At 41.5% G+C, this 18,238-nt stretch overlaps 1 protein-coding gene across 1 annotated transcript in view; it reads left to right on the forward strand.

Annotated features, from left to right (window-relative positions):
- raf1b (Raf-1 proto-oncogene, serine/threonine kinase b) overlaps window positions 1–18,238 on the forward strand; it is a 70,869-nt gene that overhangs the window by 17,886 nt on the left and 34,745 nt on the right. Inside the window, exons 3-7 of the mRNA XM_043707966.1 lie at window positions 7,970–8,072; window positions 8,164–8,312; window positions 10,630–10,749; window positions 10,851–11,004; window positions 17,623–17,650. Coding sequence (XP_043563901.1) covers window positions 7,970–8,072; window positions 8,164–8,312; window positions 10,630–10,749; window positions 10,851–11,004; window positions 17,623–17,650 — 554 coding nt within the window. The remainder of the gene's footprint in view (window positions 1–7,969; window positions 8,073–8,163; window positions 8,313–10,629; window positions 10,750–10,850; window positions 11,005–17,622; window positions 17,651–18,238) is intronic.

Raw genomic sequence — 18,238 nt, forward strand, 5'->3', positions numbered from 1 at the left:
AGGAATCTGGGACTGTCCAGGTGAATTTGAGGTCGGGGTGGAAGGTGTTGGTGAAGTGGATGAACTGTTCAACCTCCTCGTGGGAGCACGAGGCGACGCCGATACAGTCATCGATGTAGCGGAGGAAAAGGGAGTGTTGCTGAACAAAGAGACCTTGGAGTGCAGTTTCATAGCTCCTTGAAAGTGGAATCGCAGGTAGATAGGATAATGAAGAAGGCATTTGGTAGGCTTTTCTTTATTGGTCAGAGTATTAGTACAGGAGTCGGGAGGTCATGTTGGGGCTGTTAGGTCATTGGTTAGGCCACTGTTGGAATATTGCATGCAATTCTGGTCTCCTTCCTATCGGAAAGATGTTGTGAAACTTCAAAGGGTTCAGAAAAGATTTACAAGGATGTTACCAAGGTTGGAAGATTTTGAGCTATAGGGAGAGGTTGAATCGGCTGGGGCTGTTTTCCCTGGAGCGTTGGAGGCTGAGGGGGTCCTTTATAGATGTTTATAAAATTATGAGGGGCATGGATAGGATAAATAGGCAAAGTCTTTTCCCTGGGGTGGGGGAGTCCAGAACTAGAGGGCATAGCTTCAGTGTGAGAGGGAAAAGATATAAAAGAGACCTAAGGGGCAACGTTTTCAAGCAGAGGGTGGTACGTGTATGGAATGAGCTGCCAGAGGAGTGGTGGAGGCTAGTACAATTGCAGCAGTTAAAAGGAATCTGAATGGGTATATGAATAGGAAGGGTTTGGAGAGATATTGGCCAAGTGCTGGCAAATGGGACTAGACTGGGTTGGGATATCTGGTCGGTATGGACAAGTTGGATGGAAAGGTCTGTTTCTGTGCTGTACATCTCTGACTCTATGACTTGTAGATTCCCTTTTCATGTGAGCTGTTGTTATCTTTTTGTACTCTCATTTTGCCTGTCTTTTTCCCTTATTACATCCGCTCTGAATTTTCTGTATTCACTTTGGTTTTCACTTGCATCATCCCCTTTCTTTTTCAGCTTCATCTTATTCTCGTCTCTTGTTTTGTCAATTCCGAATCTCTGGATTTGTTTGCCTCCATGTTCTGCAATAGATGCGACTAGCAGTAGACCATTTCCATTCGAAATTCACAGAGATAATTTTGTTTTTGCCTGATTTCTTGCATTGTATAGACAAGCTGAAGCTGTCAATGGAGAGATGTAGATGTATTGCAGGCTGAGTTGCAACAAATGAAACTATTGCACACAGATTCTAAGAAATGAGATCTTGTATTTTGCTAAAAATGCAAGACACTAATATCATCCTGTAATGTTCTTGAAGATGATGCTCGATTTTTAGCATTGTCTAATTGCAACACAAACTCAGTCTATATTTATTAATGTCAGAACTTGTAAAAAGAACCACTGCTTTATGGTAAATCAGAACTAAACTGATTGTCAAGTAGATCATTTTCTGAATGAGGTGTTGGTCTTTCATATGAATTTTAAACATGTTGTGATCAGTGAAGTGTTATCCGTTTGACAACATTCTTCTTTATGTAATTAATTTATACTAGTTGTTCACAGGCTGTTGGAGGATATGTGATTTTATAATGGATGAGCAATTTCATTTGACAAACTGTATTGCATAAACAAGGCAGCAGAACATAGAGTCTAAAACAGAGATGTTCAACCTTTCTGCTAGTGAGCAGAGTTTGGAAAGATAAGGTTTTCCACAACAGTAAACATCCCCAAGACACTATCGTTCTATGAATTTTAGAAAAAAAAATCTAAAACAATAACTTGATCATTTTAATGGGTAATTTATAAAGATTAATATTCAAATGTATCAAGCATCAGAGACAGATAATAAAACCCTTCTTTAGCTGTCCAAGTTGAGGGATGCAGAGAAAAAAGGAAGCAGAATTGGTATTATTGCTAGACCATTATCCAGAAATGGAAATGTGTTGCTGGAAAAGCGCAGCAGGTCAGGCAGCATCTAGGGAACAGGAGAATCGACGTTTCGGGCATTAGCCCTTCTTCAGGAATGATTCCTGAAGAAGGGCTAATGCCCGAAACGTCGATTCTCCTGTTCCCTAGATGCTGCCTGACCTGCTGCGCTTTTCCAGCAACACATTTCCATCTCTGATCTCCAGCATCTGCAGACCTCACTTTCTCCTCAAAGATATTATCCAGAAACTCAGGCAATGTTCTGGGGACTCAAGTTCAAATCTAGATGGTTGAATTTGAACTCAACATTGTTTAAAAATCTGGAATTCAAAATCTACTGATGACCATGAAACCATTGTCAATTATTGGAAAAACCAATCTGGCTCACTAATATTCTTCAGGGAAGGAATTTTGCCCTCCTCACCTGGTCTGGCCGACATGTGACTCCAAAGCTACAGCAATGTGGTTGATTCTCATCTGTCCTCTGAAATAGCCTAGCAAACCACTCAGTTGTATCAGTCACTATGAAGTCTCAGCAAAGAAATAATAACCAGATGGATCACCTAACATCGACCTAGGGAACAGAAAAGACAACGGCAGAAACAGCCCTGTTGAATTGAATTGAGTTGAATTTATTGTCACGTGTACCGAGGCACAGTGAAAAGCTTTGTCTTGCAAGCAGTACAGGCAGATCACTGAGTTAAGTAGCATGGATAAGTAAATAATAGGTAAACAGCAGCAAAAACAAAAACATAGGTACAGGTGAATGTTAAGAGTTTTTGAGTCCATTCAGTATTCTAACAACAGTAGGGTAGAAACTGTATTAAAACCGGCTGGTGTGTGTGTTCAGGCTTCTGTACCTTCTCCCTGATGGAAGAGGTTGTGGAAAACATTGCCGGGGTGGGATGGATCTTTGAGAGTGCTGGTGGCCTTTCCTTGACAATGGAGCTGGTAGATGGATTCTATAGATGGGATTTTGGCCTTTGTGATTGTCTGGGCTGAGTTTACCACTTTCTGTAACTGTCTCTGATCTTGAATGGTACAGTTGCCATACCAGGTAGTGATACATCCAGACAGAATGCTCTTGATGGCGCACCTATACAAGTTGGCATGGGTATTCGCTGTCATGCTAAATTTCCTCACCTGCCTGAGGAAGAAGAGACGTGGTAGGGCCTTTGTAACCAGTGTGTCCACATGAAGGGTCCAAGAAAGCTTGTTGTGGATGACCACTCCCAGGAGCTTGACACTCTCCACTCGTTCCACCTCTGTGCTGTTAATGTGTAAGGGGACATGAGTAACATCCCACCGAAAATCAATAATGAGTACCTTAGTTTTGCTGGTATTGAGAGCTAGGTTGTTCTCAGTGCACTCCATCTCCCGTCTGTAGTCTGTTTCATCACCATCTGAGATTCGACCGACTATGGTGGTGTCATCAGCGAACTTGTAAATGGCATTAGTCTGGTATTTGGCGACGCAGTCATGGGTATACAGTGAGTACAGTAGGAGGCTGATTATGCACCCGTAGGGGGGCTCCAAGGTTGAGTGTTAGTGAGGATGAAATATTGTCCCCAATCTTTACTGATTGTGGCCTGTGGGTTAGGAAACTGAGGATCCAGTTGCAGAGAGTGGGGCTTAGTCCGAGATCACTTAGTTTAGTAATCAGTCTCGAGGGGATAATAGTGTTGACTACAGTTCAGCCTTCAATGAGTAGGATTCTTATGTAGCTGTTCTTGGTGAGAAGATATTCTAGCGAGGAGTGAAGGGCAAGTGATATGGCATGTGAGGTGGATCTGTTGGTCCAATAGGCAGATTGGAGTGGGTCAAGAGTAGTGGGGAGGCTGGGATTGATTAATGCCATGACCACCCTTTCAAAGCACTTCATGACCACTGAAGTTAGGGCCACTGGGCGGTAGTCATTGAGACATGTTGCATGAGCCTTCTTAGGCACAGGGATGATGCTGGCCCTCTTGCAACAGGCAGGGAGAGTGGCCTGCTGCAGGGAGAGGTTGAAGATGTCTGAGAAGACCTCTGCCAGTTGATTTGCATGTGCTCTGTGTGCATGGCCTGGTACTCTGTCTGGTCCTATCGCTTTCCTTGGATTCATACGAAGGAAAACTGATCTGACCTCTGATGCAGTGACCCTGCAAAGTGATCCTTACTAACATCTGAGTCTAGTGCCAAAATTTGGAAAGCTCTCTCTCAGACTAGTCAAGTAACATAGTCATACTCACAAAATCATATCTTAAAGACACATGTCCCAGGCACATATATCACTATCCCTCGGAATGTTCTGTCCCAACGGCAAGACAGACCCAGGAGGGGTAGCAGCTCAGTGGTATACCATCGGGAGGGAATTGCCTGAGGATTCCTCAACTTTGACTCCAGACTTCATGAAGTCTCAATAGCATCAGGTTGAACATGGGCAAGGAAACCTCCTTCTGGTTACCACATACTGTCCTCCCTCAGCTGATGAATCAGTACTCCTCCAAGAACAATTGGAGAAAGCACTGAGGCTGGCAGTGGCACGAAATGAACTGGGTGGGGTATTTCAGTGTCTAGCACCAAGAATGTCCTGGTAGCAGCATTACTATTGAGCTGGTCAGGTCCTAAAGAACATAGCTGCTCGACTGGGTCTGTGGCAGTGGTGAAGGAACCAGCTAAGGGAACAATATACTTGACCTCATCCTTATCAATCTTCCCAATGCTGATGCATCTGTCCATGACAGTATCGATAAGAGTGACCATTGCTTGGACCTTATGGAGATGAATTACCACCTTCACACTGAGAATACCTTGCATTGTGTTGTGTGGCACTATCGTCTTGCTAAATGGACGGATATAGCAATTCAAGACTGGGCATTCATTAGGCACTGTAGACCATCAATAATAGCAGAGGTGTACTCCAGCACAATCTGCAACCCCATGACCCAAAATATCCCCTGTTACCATCAAGCCAGGAGATCACTCCTGGTTCAATTAAAAGTGCAGGTGCTGCACCAGGTATGCCTAAAAATGTGGTGTCAACCTGTTGAAGCTACTGAACAGGACTATTTGGATGCCAACAGCATAAGCAGCAAGGGATAGACAGATCTAAGCAATTCCACAACCAACAGATCAGATCCAAGCTCTGCAGTTCTGTCACATCTTATCATGAATAGTGTTGGGCAATTAAATAATTCACTGGAGGAGGAGGCTCCAAAAATATTCCCACCCCCAATGATGGAAGAGTTCAAAATATCAGTGCAAAATTAAAGCTGAAGCATTCGCAGCAATCTTTAGCCACGAGTGCCATGTGAATGATCCATCCCGGTATACACAAGTGGAGCCCAGCATCACAAATACCAATGATCAGCAAATTCAGTTTACTCCACGTGATATCAAGAAACGGTTGTAGGCACTGGATACTGCAAAGGCAATATCTTTTGGCAACATTCTGGCACTAGTTTTGTGCTCCAGAAGACTTGTGCTCCAGAACTTGTCGCTCCCCTAGTCAAGCTACTCCAATACAGTTACGACCTTGGCCTCTCCCTGACAATGTGATAAATTGCTCAGGAATGTCCTGGACACAAAATGCAGTTTAAATCCAACCCAGTCAATTACCACTATTTGGATGGGTATATGAGTAGGAGGGGTTTGGAGGGATATGGATCAGGTGCTGGCAGGTGGGACTAGATTGGGTTGGGATATCTGGTCGGCATGGACTGGTTAGGCCGAAGGGTCTGCTTCCATGCTATACATCTCTATGACTGTATGACACCCCATCAGTCTATTCTCAGTCATCGGTAAAATTATGGAAGGAAGTCATCAACAGTGCTATCAAGCAACACCTGCTCAGCAATAACTTGCTCAGTGATGCCCAGTTTGGGTTCTACCAGGACCACTCAACTCCTGACCTCATTACAGCCTTGGTTAAAACAGGGACAGAAGAGCTGAGTTTCAGAGATGAGGTCAGAATGACAACCATTGACATCAATACTCGGTCTGACATCAAGGTTGCCCTAGCAAAACTGGAGTCAATAGGTATCACAGGCAAATTCTCAGTCATTCATACCAGGCACATAAGAGGACGGTTGTGATTGTTGGAGGTCAGTCATCTCAGCTCCAGGAGTTCCTCAGAGTTGTGCCTGGTGCCTAATCAGTGGCTTCATCAATGACCTGCCTGCCATCGTAAGGTCACAAGTTTGGATGTGTGCTGATGATTGCACTACATTCAGTACCGTTTGCGACCCCTCAGATACTCAAGCAGTCAATGTTCAAATGTAACAGGATCTGGACAATATCCAGGCTTGATCTGACAAATGGCAAGTAACATTTGCATCATGTAAATGTTAGGCAATGAATATCTCCAGTAAGAGACAATCTAACCACTACCCTTTGACATTCAATGTTGTTGTGATCACTGAATCTGCCACAATCAACATCCGGTGGGGGGTGGGGGGTGGGGGTTAACCATTCACCAGAAAATCAATTGGACTCACCACATAAACACACTGGCTACAACAGCAGATAAGAAATACCGCCTTGAGAACTCACCTCCTGACTCTCCAAAGCCTTTCCACCATCGACAAGCCACAAGTCAGGAGTGTGATGGAATACTCTTCACTTGCCTGGATGGGTACATCTCCAAAGTTTGACACCATCAAGACAAAGCAGCCCACTTGATTGGCACCACATCCACAATCATTCATTCACTCCACCACCGACGCTCAGTGGTATCAATGTGTACTACCTGTATCTGCAAGATACAGTGCAGAAATTCACCAAAGATCCTTAGATATCACCTTCCAAACCCATGACCACTTCCATCTCGAAAAACAAGGGCAGCAGATAGAAAGGAGAAAGTGAGGACTGCAACATCAATTCTCCTGCTCCTCGGATGCTGCCTGACTTGCTGTGCTTTTCCTGTACCACACTCATGACAGCAAATATATAGGTACATCACCATTTGCAGGTTCCCCTCCATTTCACACACCATCCTAACATGGAAATATATTACTGTTCCTTACTGCGGCTGGGTCACAATCCTGGAATTCCCTCCCGAAAGGTATTTTGGGTCGATCTACAACATGCGGACTGCAGCGTTTCAAGAAGGTAGCTCACCAACACCTTCTCAACAACAGCTGGGGAAAGGCAATAAAATGCTGGCCCTCCAGAAATGTCCATTTTCCCATGAGTGAATTTAAAAAAAAAAAGTCTGGCAGCATCTGTGAAGAGAAAGCAGAATTGACATTTTTGGTTCAGTGACCCTTCTTCAGAACTGCCAATTAAGAACTAATAAAGAAGAGTCATTGGACCTGAAAATTAACTCTGCTTTCTCTCCACAGATGTTGCCAGACCTGCTGAGTTTGTTTGAGCAATTTCTGTATTGTGTTTTTGATTTCCAGCATCTGCAGCTTTTGGGTTTCTTTTTGCTTATCATGTATCGTACTTTGATAAAAGGCTCAGCCGGCTGCACAGGAGACCACGGTGGATGAGTGTGATCTATATAATTGCCAATGTAAATACCTTAAAACATTTTGCTGTAAACATTTTGTACTTGTGTATATGGATTTAGAATTTTCCTGAGAGCCAGATTTTTTCATTTAGTTCAATCAGTAAATAATAGAAAATCTGGAGCACTTTCAACGCTCTAGTGTGAAAATAGAAATGACTTCAGAATTCTTGATGTTTCAAATGATTCCGATTTTCCACATTGACCTTCTGATCCATGGTATCTTTCTCTGAGTAGCTCTTGTTAATATTGTATATGGTGGTGTAATTTTCGGAATACTAATGACAGCAGTGTGCAATGGTGACTTGTGAGTTTGAATATTTGATGCACCATGATTTGGCGATGTCAAGCATTTCCAGACGTCAGGAGTGAAATAAATGATGGAAAATCATCAATCAATACCGCATCTTGTGGAAGATTTCCAAGTAACATTATTGAAGGTTTAGGAAAAATTTAGCTGTGCTCATGATTGCTGCTCCTGAAGAGTGTGGATAGGGGAAAAACTCTTTGAGAAAGGAGAGAATTTCACCATTTGTAAGAAAAAGACATATTAATCTCTCTTGCTCTATCTGCAGCTCAAAGTATCGTATAGATTGGACCACTGATGCTACCTCACTGATTGGTGAAGAACTGGTGGTTGAGGTCTTGGACCACCTCCCTCTAACTACCCACAACTTTGTAAGTACTTCAACTTACTTTTGAGTTCAGTTTGCACACTCTTTAATAGCATTGCCAATTGAAATAGTTTTCATTTTTATCTTGTTCAAAGGTCCGCAAAACTTTTCTGAAGTTGGCATTCTGTGATATCTGTCAGAAATTTCTTCTAAATGGCTTTCGGTGTCAGACCTGTGGCTACAAGTTTCATGAGCACTGTAGCACCAAAGTGCCTACAATGTGTATCGACTGGAGTAACGTGAGGTACTTGTGAGAACTTTTGAAATGTTAAGTGGTTCTTCAGGTTGAACCTCTCTTGTGAGGTGGAAAGCTGTGAAGATAATACCTTTCTTTATATACAATTAGATTGTGCCTTGTATATAAGCTCTGCAGAGCTGGTAATAGCTGGGAATATTGAATCAAAACAATTGGCTCTTTGTATAACCTGTAATTTAAATAATAAGGCATTCAACTCACTTCATGATCTTGGGGTCTGAGTCCTGGCTTTGAATGGCATTATGGACTGGATTTTAGATTCTGTCACTGGTGGTTTTGAAACAGGGCTATATCAAATCCAGCCCATGGTCTTCCCACTGTCTACCCAGTTGCCTCTGACCCGTTTGAAACTTTAGTGGAGTTGACGAGACCATGGAAAAAGCTCACCCAACCATAATCAATACTTTACGTGCAGTGGAGGGAGCCAAAGCTGATGTGGGAAGTCAAAAGGGATGGTATCAAACAAGGGGGATACAGGTTCCTGCTTAGTGGGCCTGGACACTTTGGAAGTATGTACAATGTCCCCAAGATGGTGACTGCATTCCATTCCGCCAATTTCTAATCCTTTCCTTCTAGAATCCTGTCCATTATTTCTTTAATCCTGCCCATTTAAACCCTAATCCCAGAACTGGACAAAAATATGTTGCAAGGCAAATGGTGAGGATGATAAACAGAATGGTTCTGAAGAAGGCATTCCGGATTCTAAACATTAATTCTGTTTTTCTCTGCCAGACCTCTGACCTTCTCCAGCATTATCTGATTTAGATTTCTGGCATCTGCAATATTTTGTCTTTTATTTGAATATTGTTTAAATGAGGAAGGACTGCAGAAAGCTACAGCACATAAGGATTTGGGAGTCCTTGTGTATCAATCGCAAATATCTGGTATCCAAATTCAGCAGGGAATAGTGAAGGCAAGTGGAATGTTGGTCTTTACTTCAAAGGAAAATGAGTGTAATGATAAAGAAATCTTGCTAAAACAATACAAGACACAAGTTAGGTCACAGCTGGAATACTGTGGACAGTTTTGGGTGCCGTAGAGGAAGTCCAGAAAAAGTTCACTAGGTTGATCCCAATTATGGAGGGATTGTTTTGTGAATAGAGGTTTATAGAATCATAGATTCCCTACAGTGTGAAAACAGGCCCTTCGGCCCAACAAGTCTACACTGACCCTCCGAAAAGTAATGCACCCAGACCCATTCCCCTACCTTATGAGTAGGCTGAGCTTGTAATTATTAGAGTGTAGAAAAATGAGAGACAACTTTATTGAAACTTATAAGATTTTTATGGACTTAACAGGTTGGCTGCGGAGAGATTACTTCCCCTTGTGGGACAGCTAGGACTAGACGGAATAATCCCAGATTAGGGGGATGCCCATTTAGGACAGAGATTAGGAGGGTTGTGAATCTGTGGAATCCTTTGTCATAGGGGGCTGTAGAGGTGAGCTTTTTAACCTTGATAGTCGGATCTTCACACGGTAAGGGAATCAAGGTTTAATGGGAAGAGACAGGAATTGAGTGGAGTTGAGGATTATCAGATCAGTCATGAATGGTGGAGTAGACTCAGTTGGCTGAATGGCCTACTACTGCTCCCATGATTTCTGGTGTTATGGTCTCTTGAAATACCTTAGTCCCTGCATGAGCAGGCGGAGATGGAGCCTGCCGAGTGTGTGAGATGTGACGGTTGGAGGGCCTTAGCATTTTTATTGTTACTGAGATGAAGTCCCACAGCACTGAGATGGACCTTTTTAAATATCCTACCTCAGGATCTACTGTGGCTATGTCCAGACTTTTCCTAGGTTAGTTGGCCTAACTTATCCAGCACTCATCCTTGTCAATGAAGATCTCATTCTTGTGGACATTCTCCTTATTTGCTGAATCTTGCCCCCATCTTGAGGGTGAAAAGCTGGGTCATAGTCTGTTAATACCACACTTCAGCAGACATTTGATTATCCTCTCCTAATCCTCCTGCAGCTTACCTTTCTTACCCATTGTAAAGGAAAGAAAGAGTTGATGTATTGTGACCATTATTTAGCCCCTTTGCCACAGAGTACTGCAATCCTGTGTTCCAAATACAAGGGACTCATGGCTGTGTTGGCCCTTCTAGTGACTTTATCTCAAAAGACTGCTGTTTTTAAGCCATCTCTCTTTATTTTTTTCATGGGAAATGCATTTCTTTCTTGAAATAGATATGTGATAGTTTTGTAATTTATCTTGTATTCAGGGACATCTTTTTTAATTAGTTGCTGTAAATAAATTAGGTTTTCTATTGAATTCTTTTTAGCACATTTTTCTATTTTCTGTCAGAGCTTATCAAGCAACCACACCAAACTCCAAACTCTTCTCCACTTCTGATGGGGTAGTGCCATCTATTAGACAAATGACTACACGGCGAGTACGTGAGTCTTTTTCTCGACTTCCTGAGAGGTAAGTGAAAAGCACTAAAGTGATTTCAAAGGAGAATATTTAAATAGGCTTGTTGTCTACTTCCTTGACAGTTCTTAGCATGTGCTTGTTCTCATTTTCAGCTTGCAGTACAGGCATTCCACCTCCCATGCCTTCAACTGTCCCATGCCTTTCTCGTCTACTGAAGGTCAGCTCTGCCAGCGGCAAAGGTCTTCATCCACTCCCAATGTTCACATGTCCAGCACCACCATGCCGATTGATAATAGCATTATTGAGGTATAAGAATTCTTATTCTTGTTCCTTTGATGGAACTCCCTGAACTTGCATGTCTGAAAAAACAAGAGTAGCTGCTTTGAACTTTTATAAGCTACTCTTGGCTGTGGTTAGTAGATTTTATTTTCATATGTCACTAAAAATAATTAATCAGTTAATTTTCACACATTTTATTAGTAATAGTTCCCCATATTGTCCACTTTATTAGAAATACTTGCTCTATTTTTCAAAGTTTTTGCAGCCATTGTACCATCATAGCTTGAGCGCCAGGGGAAATTGTTCCCAAATACTTTAAGCACAAAAGATGCAAAGGGCTGTCTAAGATAACGTCTTACAATAGGAACGCTTAAAGAGAAAGTGTGGTAGAAATTTGAAACTATTTTTCATGATTGTTATATCAATTGTAAGTTTTAGATCTGAGATTGATAGCTTTTTGTATGCAAAGGTGTTTAAGGGATATAGGACAAAAGTCAGGTATGTAAATCATGATCTCACTGAATAGCCTAACGGGCTCAAGGCCCTAATGGCCATTTCTGTTCCTATGTCTTAAATTGGAATGCCAGTTTCGCATATGACACCATTTTGGTAAAAGAGTTGAAAGGCAACTCTAGAAAAAACCCTGCTGGATGCTAATGCTCATTAAAGAGGGTTGTACAGTATTTTGGTGCCTAGCAATTTCACAGTTGCCCTTTCTTAACAGCAACCAGCTATTTAGGACTAAACTGTTATTGATATTGGTAAGGTATTTTATGATTACTGTTGCTGGAACTGTGGAAAAAATGCATCTGAAACACCAGTGGGTGTATTTCTGGGGCACTATCAAAGATTCACCAATACTCAACCAAGATTAATTCCAACATCTCTCAGGATTTTGCCTAAAAAGAGTAAGTGCTGTGTGACTTCAGCTAATTGGACACCTAATGAGTCATCAAGAGAAAGGGAGTGCTTGGCCATGAACATTTCGCTGAGGGATTCCATTGGTTTCGATGAGGAATGGGAACAGGACTTGAGTTGAGGTACCAACTACTGGAAAAGAGTGGAACAGAAGGACATGTTCGTGCCTCTCATCATCTCCCTAAACCACTGCAGGTATAGACATGTCTTGTCCTGCACAAAGATCATCAGTTCCATATCTGATAACCCATGTGCCATCTCCCTCCATCACTGATCTTATCACCAACATCTACCATGTACCAGCAAAGCATTCTTCAGTTGATGGTAGTTACAAGGTTGTCATTGTAGTAGCTTTTTATTTATTCTTGGTTTTATTTTATTGAGTTCAAATTTTATCATTTCTCATAGTAGGATTTGAACCCATGTCCTCAGTATATTAAACCAGGGTTCTGGACTTTTAGTCCAGTGGCATTACCACTTGGGTCAAGTCTTTCCTCATCTTTTCATTCTTCGTCTACCCCAAAGTTATTTTATGGTACTTCATGAACCATGAACATTTGACCATGAATGACTTATCCTGTAGTTTCACCTTGTCCAAGTCTCTTTGGTCTGAGGCATCAGTCTCCAACAGCATTCATTACTCTCTTGAAGGATATAGAGGATGCATGGGGTTTGTATTTCATCATTGCTTGGGAGGATGAATGGAGTGGGATTGCTTTTGCTTGTAGACAAGGATACTTCTGTACCTCTGCCAGGAAGAAAATGTGTGTTGTCATAAATGGGAGACAATATTTTTACTTCCAAATTTAGAAAATGTTTCTCTACAGCAGTATGGGCAGCAGAGTGGATGGCAAGTTGGATGACTTCCTCATATGTGTATGTCATTTTTTTTTAAAAGCTCACTTTCTTTCTTCAGGTGGTCTGTACTCTTGGCAAGGTTTGCTTCTCCTAGGTAACATTGTGTGAATCTAAAGGAATATTTTTTAGACATTAGGTCATGCCTATATTCTGATGGTGATTGGGGAGGTTGAGCATACTGAGTAAATATGAAATGCACTATAATCTCCCAAGGAAAACGATTTCAGGTTCTGGTGAAATTGCAGCAGCAGGTGTGAGAGGACACTTTTTAGGTGGGTGGAGTTAATGCTTTGGACCGTAAATCAACTGAAAAGGCATCCTATTAATCATGAGTCCTTTTGAGAACCATCCTCCGCTGTGCCATTCCCAATGAACCAGCATTGCTCCATGGTGTCACAACCCAATGAGATCCCATGAGGTCTAGGAACCACAAAAAATCATGGGCTGCTTTGTATTTTGTGATGTCTGAGATATGGAACAAAAGAGAGAGAGAGATGCAACCCTTGTGGATTTGGGCAACAGTCTCAAGAACAGAGCCTCTATTTTCCTAGCTCAAGGTGACAGGTTTCTCATGCTACTGTGATTAATATGGTTGTGATCCAATATCTTTGTAGGAAAGCTGACTATTGTGCATGGCTGGTGAACTGAAATGTGTTAAGTGTGCCAGGCATGCACACTATTTCCATTCGCATGGGTGTTTGGCTACAACAAATTGTTCTCTGGAGCCACACATCTTGGATTACTCCACTGGGGTATGCTGGTATGAGAGGAAAGCAGGAGAGTTTAAAACAAAAATGGCATGTTTAGAAGGGATATTTTGTAGTACGTTTGGGGGGATAAACTGCAAAGAGAATGATGACTGTGTGCATCAATGCACTGCATTCACAGATCTCTTCAGTATGGCAGAATGGCACAAGACAATACTGCAGTTCTGGCCAAGGTACAACTGTGGAGGAACTGGTGCAGAGGGATTGAGCAGCAGCAACAGCAGGCACAGACTGCAGAAGAGTTTGTAGAACTGCAAAATCCAGGCAACCAGGGCACATGGTGACAAAGAGCATTGAGCAGAAACTGAATCTATCAGCAGAGGCAAGAACATCCTGTTCCAATATTTCCACCGTTGTAGTCACACAAGAACATATGTGCATATATAGAGAGCTGAAAACTGCGTGATACCTGAGGAAATGTGACTATCCCTCAAGGGGAAGTGACATGAAGTTACAGGCTTGCTTCCAGACTTAAACCCAGAACGAAAGAATATGCCCAAAGCCATTTCCTTTTATAATCTTTTGGATTATTTATTTGAATACATGGAATGAAAATTGCATTGAAAATTGAAATGTTTTCATGACCGTTTCCATTAACTCTGTGAATATTGGAAATTTCATATATACATATATCTGCCACTTTTTACATCTTGACCAACTATGGTTTCTTCAGTTGTTATTTATTTGTCAAGCAATTTGTTGTAGAAAAGCATTAATAGTCATACAAATCCTGAAATCTAACACTTCTCTGGAAAATTTGCAAAGGTATTGTTCACTTTTCAAGGTTTATAGTTTCAGTGGAAGGGGGTGCAGTTAAATTGTTTCAAGTCTGGGTGATACCAGAGTCTTCTCTGAATTTGAAATGTAGTTCAGAAAATTTATTGCAGATTGCTTAACAAGGCAAAAAGTGCTTTCAAAATGATAAAAGCCAAAGCAACTAGATTGCTTATTGCTCCTGTTAGTTTTAGAATTGTTACTTATGGGTTTGTCATCAGCCTGTTATCAGCAAAGATGATTGATTAATTTTGAGTGTCAACCACAAAATGCATCAACAGGTTAGCATTACAATGGCATTATGACCTTTTGAACAAGAATTCATGAAGTTAGACATATTCTAACAGTCAGGTATACAAGGCAGACACAGTAAAGGAAGCAAAGAATGTGTTCTGGATAGGAAACTTGAATTTCCATGAACAAGCATGTCCAGGGACAGCAGCACTGTTCACCAAGTTGGCTGAGTCCTGAAGGACCTGTCTGTCAAACTGAAGCAACTAGAGTTGACCACGTCTTTGCCAGTCTGCTTGTGATAGATGCATCTATGTGTGACTGTATTGCTTGGAGTGAACAGCACATAGTCTTTGCAAACTCAGAGTCCCCTCTTAATTTTGAGATTAGACCCTATTGTTTTGGAAGGCACAATCAGAGGACCAACTCTGACCAATGAAGAATGTAGAAGAGCTTCCCAGAAAACAACATTGAGCACACTAAAAATAAGTTGCCAATCTGGGGAAGTTGCACTACAAAATTGCATGCATGTTAAATAACAGAAGTAGCCTGCAACTGACAGAGTTAAGCATTTCCAAAGCTCCTGTCACATGAAATTGATTGATGTTGGACAATTAAATAACTAATAGGAATGGAATGTCCCAAGAAAACCTTCATACTCAATGATGGTGGAGCCCAGCATATGAATGCAGACCATAGGCTGAAGGGTTGGCAAGTACTTTCAGCCAGGCATGCCAAGTGGATATTTCACTTTTGTTTCCACTGAGCTCCCATCATTAGACCTCCCTTTGTTCAACTAATTGACTTATTCTGTGCTATCAATAAGTGACTATTGGTATTGCATTCAGTAAAGGCACTCAACAACATTTTGGCTGTGGTGCTGAATGTTGTGCTACAAAACCAGCTGCAGGTCTAGCAAAACTATTCCAGTACAACATTCAATATCTGCATCTACCTGACTAAGGTGAGAAAACACACAGATGCATCTGAAAGCTTTTGGAAGGTGTTGTTGAAAATGCTATCAAACAGTACTCACTTTCCAGTAACATGCACACTGATGCCCAATGTTCATATTGTCAGGATCATTTGGCTCAGACATTCTTAATGCCTTGGATCGAGCATGTACAAAAGTGCTGACTGTCAGAAATAAAGTGAAAATGATTGTACTTGACGCTAAGACGACATTTTCTCAATGTAGCATTGGAGAACTCTTTAGAAATTGAACTCAGTGGGATTTGGAGGCTGGTGGGTACGTTTCCTCGAGTCAAACCTAGCACAGATAGTGTTGTGGTTATTATGTACCAATTGTTCTTAGCCCCAGAACATGCCTCCAGAAATTCCTCAGGGATTTGACCTAGGCCCACCCTTCTTCAGCTGCTTCATCAATAACCTTGTCACTGTCATTGGTTAGAAGTGTTGTTTTCATTCTTACATGGCATGGATAGGGAATTGGCTGTCTTGTAGAAGGCAGAGGCTGTGAATAAAGGACTCTTCCAGGATTGCAGCTGATTACTAAGTAGTGGAGTTCCACAGGGGTCAGTGTTGGGACAACTGTTTTTAAAATTCATTCACGAGATGAGGACCTTAGTGGCTGAGCTAGCATTTATTATTCATCCATAATTGCCCAGAGGGCAGTTAAGAGTCAGCTAGATTGCTGTGGGTCTGGAGTCAAATGTAGGCCAGACCCAGTAAGGATGGCATTTTCCTTCCCTAAAGGGAATTTGTGAACCCGATGGTTTTTTTTTTTAACAATCAGGAAAGGAGTAATGGTCTCCTAGACTCTTAATTCCATATTTTCACTGAATTGTATTCAACTATATACCGTGGCAAGACTCGTCCCCAGAACATTACACAGGTTTCTGGATTAACAGTCCAAGGAGAATACCACTCGGCCCATCCGCTCTCCCCATTCACATTATACATTAACTATCTGGATGAATGAAATGAGGACATTGCTGCTAAAATTACAGATGACACAGATAGGTGGAGAGTTCAGTAGTGTTGAGGAAGCGGGAAGGCTGCAGAAGGACTTGGGCAAACTAGGAGAGTGGGCAAAGGAATGGCATATGGAATACATTGTGAAAAAGTGTGATGTTATGCACGTTGATAGGAAGAAGAGGCATAGTCTATCTATATGATAAGGAAGGCTTCAGAAATCTGAAGCACTAAGGGACTTGGTAGTCCTAGCTCAAGAGTTGGCAATTAGGAAGGCAGATGTTAGCACTCATTTTGAGGGCTAGAATACAAGAGCAGAAATGTACTTCTGAGGCTGTATAAGGCTCTGCTCAGGCCACAATTAGAATACTGTGAGCAGGTTTGAGCCTGTATCTGAGGAAGGTAGTGCTAGCCTTGGAGGAGGTCCAAAGGAGACTTACAAGAATGATTCTGGGAGTGAAGGACTTGTCATATGACAGGCAGTTCAGGACTGTTGGCCTGTATGCTGGGAAGTTGAGAAGGACGAGGGGAATCTCATTAAAACTCAGAATACTGAGAGGCCTAGATAAAGTGGACATGGAGAAGATGTTTCCACTAGTAGGGGAGACTAGGAACTTAGGGCAATGCCTCAGAGTGAAGGTATGGCTCTTTAGAGCTGAGATGAGGAATTTCTTCAGCCAGAGGATAGTTAATGTTTAGAACTCATTGCCGCAGAAGGCTGTAGAGGTCAAGTCATTGAGTGTATTTAACACCAAGATAGGCGTTCTTGATTAGCAAGAGGATCAAAGGGTTACATGGAGAAAGGAAGAGAATGGGGTTGAGAACCATCTCCACTTCCCAGTACAAATTTATTTTCCAAACTCTGTTAAAGCAGTTACTTTGAAATACTGATCATTCATATATTCACTTGTGTGGGTTTATTGTCTACAAATTTGTTATTTTTATCTTTAACATGTGAACTTCTCATAAAGGTGTAATTCAAGCAGGAGATGCAAGGTTTCTTCATGTCTAACTGGTTTCAGTTCCTTTTGATTAAAGATGTTACTTAAGTTTAGACTGATTTTAGACTCCAATAAGCTAAATGCATTAATTAATTTTTTTTTCAATTCTTTACATATTTATTGTGGTGATAGTCAAATAATATATTTGTTTACTTTTACAGGATGTAATTAGAAGTCACACTCAAAGAGGTAATTTGATAATTATTTTTATTTTCTTTCTAATGCCACTGCCTGATTTTCACTGACTGATGTTAGAGAGGTTGGAGCTTTATGCCAAAGTGCTTTGAGCAGACATGCTGGAATGATACACACTTGATTCACGCCATCCTTTTCATGTGGGAATGTTTCAAAAAGAGTGGTGTGTAATCAGAGTGGTTGCTGACTGCAAGTTAATGTATCATTCCCTTTACATTTTCCATACAGTACATTTTACCCTCCCTCACATTTTTAAAAATTTGTTCACTCTGGTGTCTGATAAGCATGAAAATTCACTTCTGTGCTGAAGTCTTCAAACTAAGTTACTGTGAAATAAGTTACTGAGTTACTGAGTACACATTTTCTTAATTATGACCAAGGAGTTTTGGTTCAGTTGACAATGGCAAAGGCTTAAGGATTCCCAAAGTGTGGGCAGAGTTACTCCTTTATTTTGATTAAATATATTTCAGATAGCTTGCCAGCAAAGATAGGATGACTTTGCCTCTATAGCATTGATGTGCAAGGTTAATGCATCTAAGTTGGAGGCAACTCAACCTCCATCTGATGAGGTTTATGTATAGG

Source organism: Chiloscyllium plagiosum, chromosome 18 (genome assembly GCF_004010195.1).
Source record: "Chiloscyllium plagiosum isolate BGI_BamShark_2017 chromosome 18, ASM401019v2, whole genome shotgun sequence".
Lineage (NCBI taxonomy): Eukaryota > Metazoa > Chordata > Chondrichthyes > Orectolobiformes > Hemiscylliidae > Chiloscyllium > Chiloscyllium plagiosum.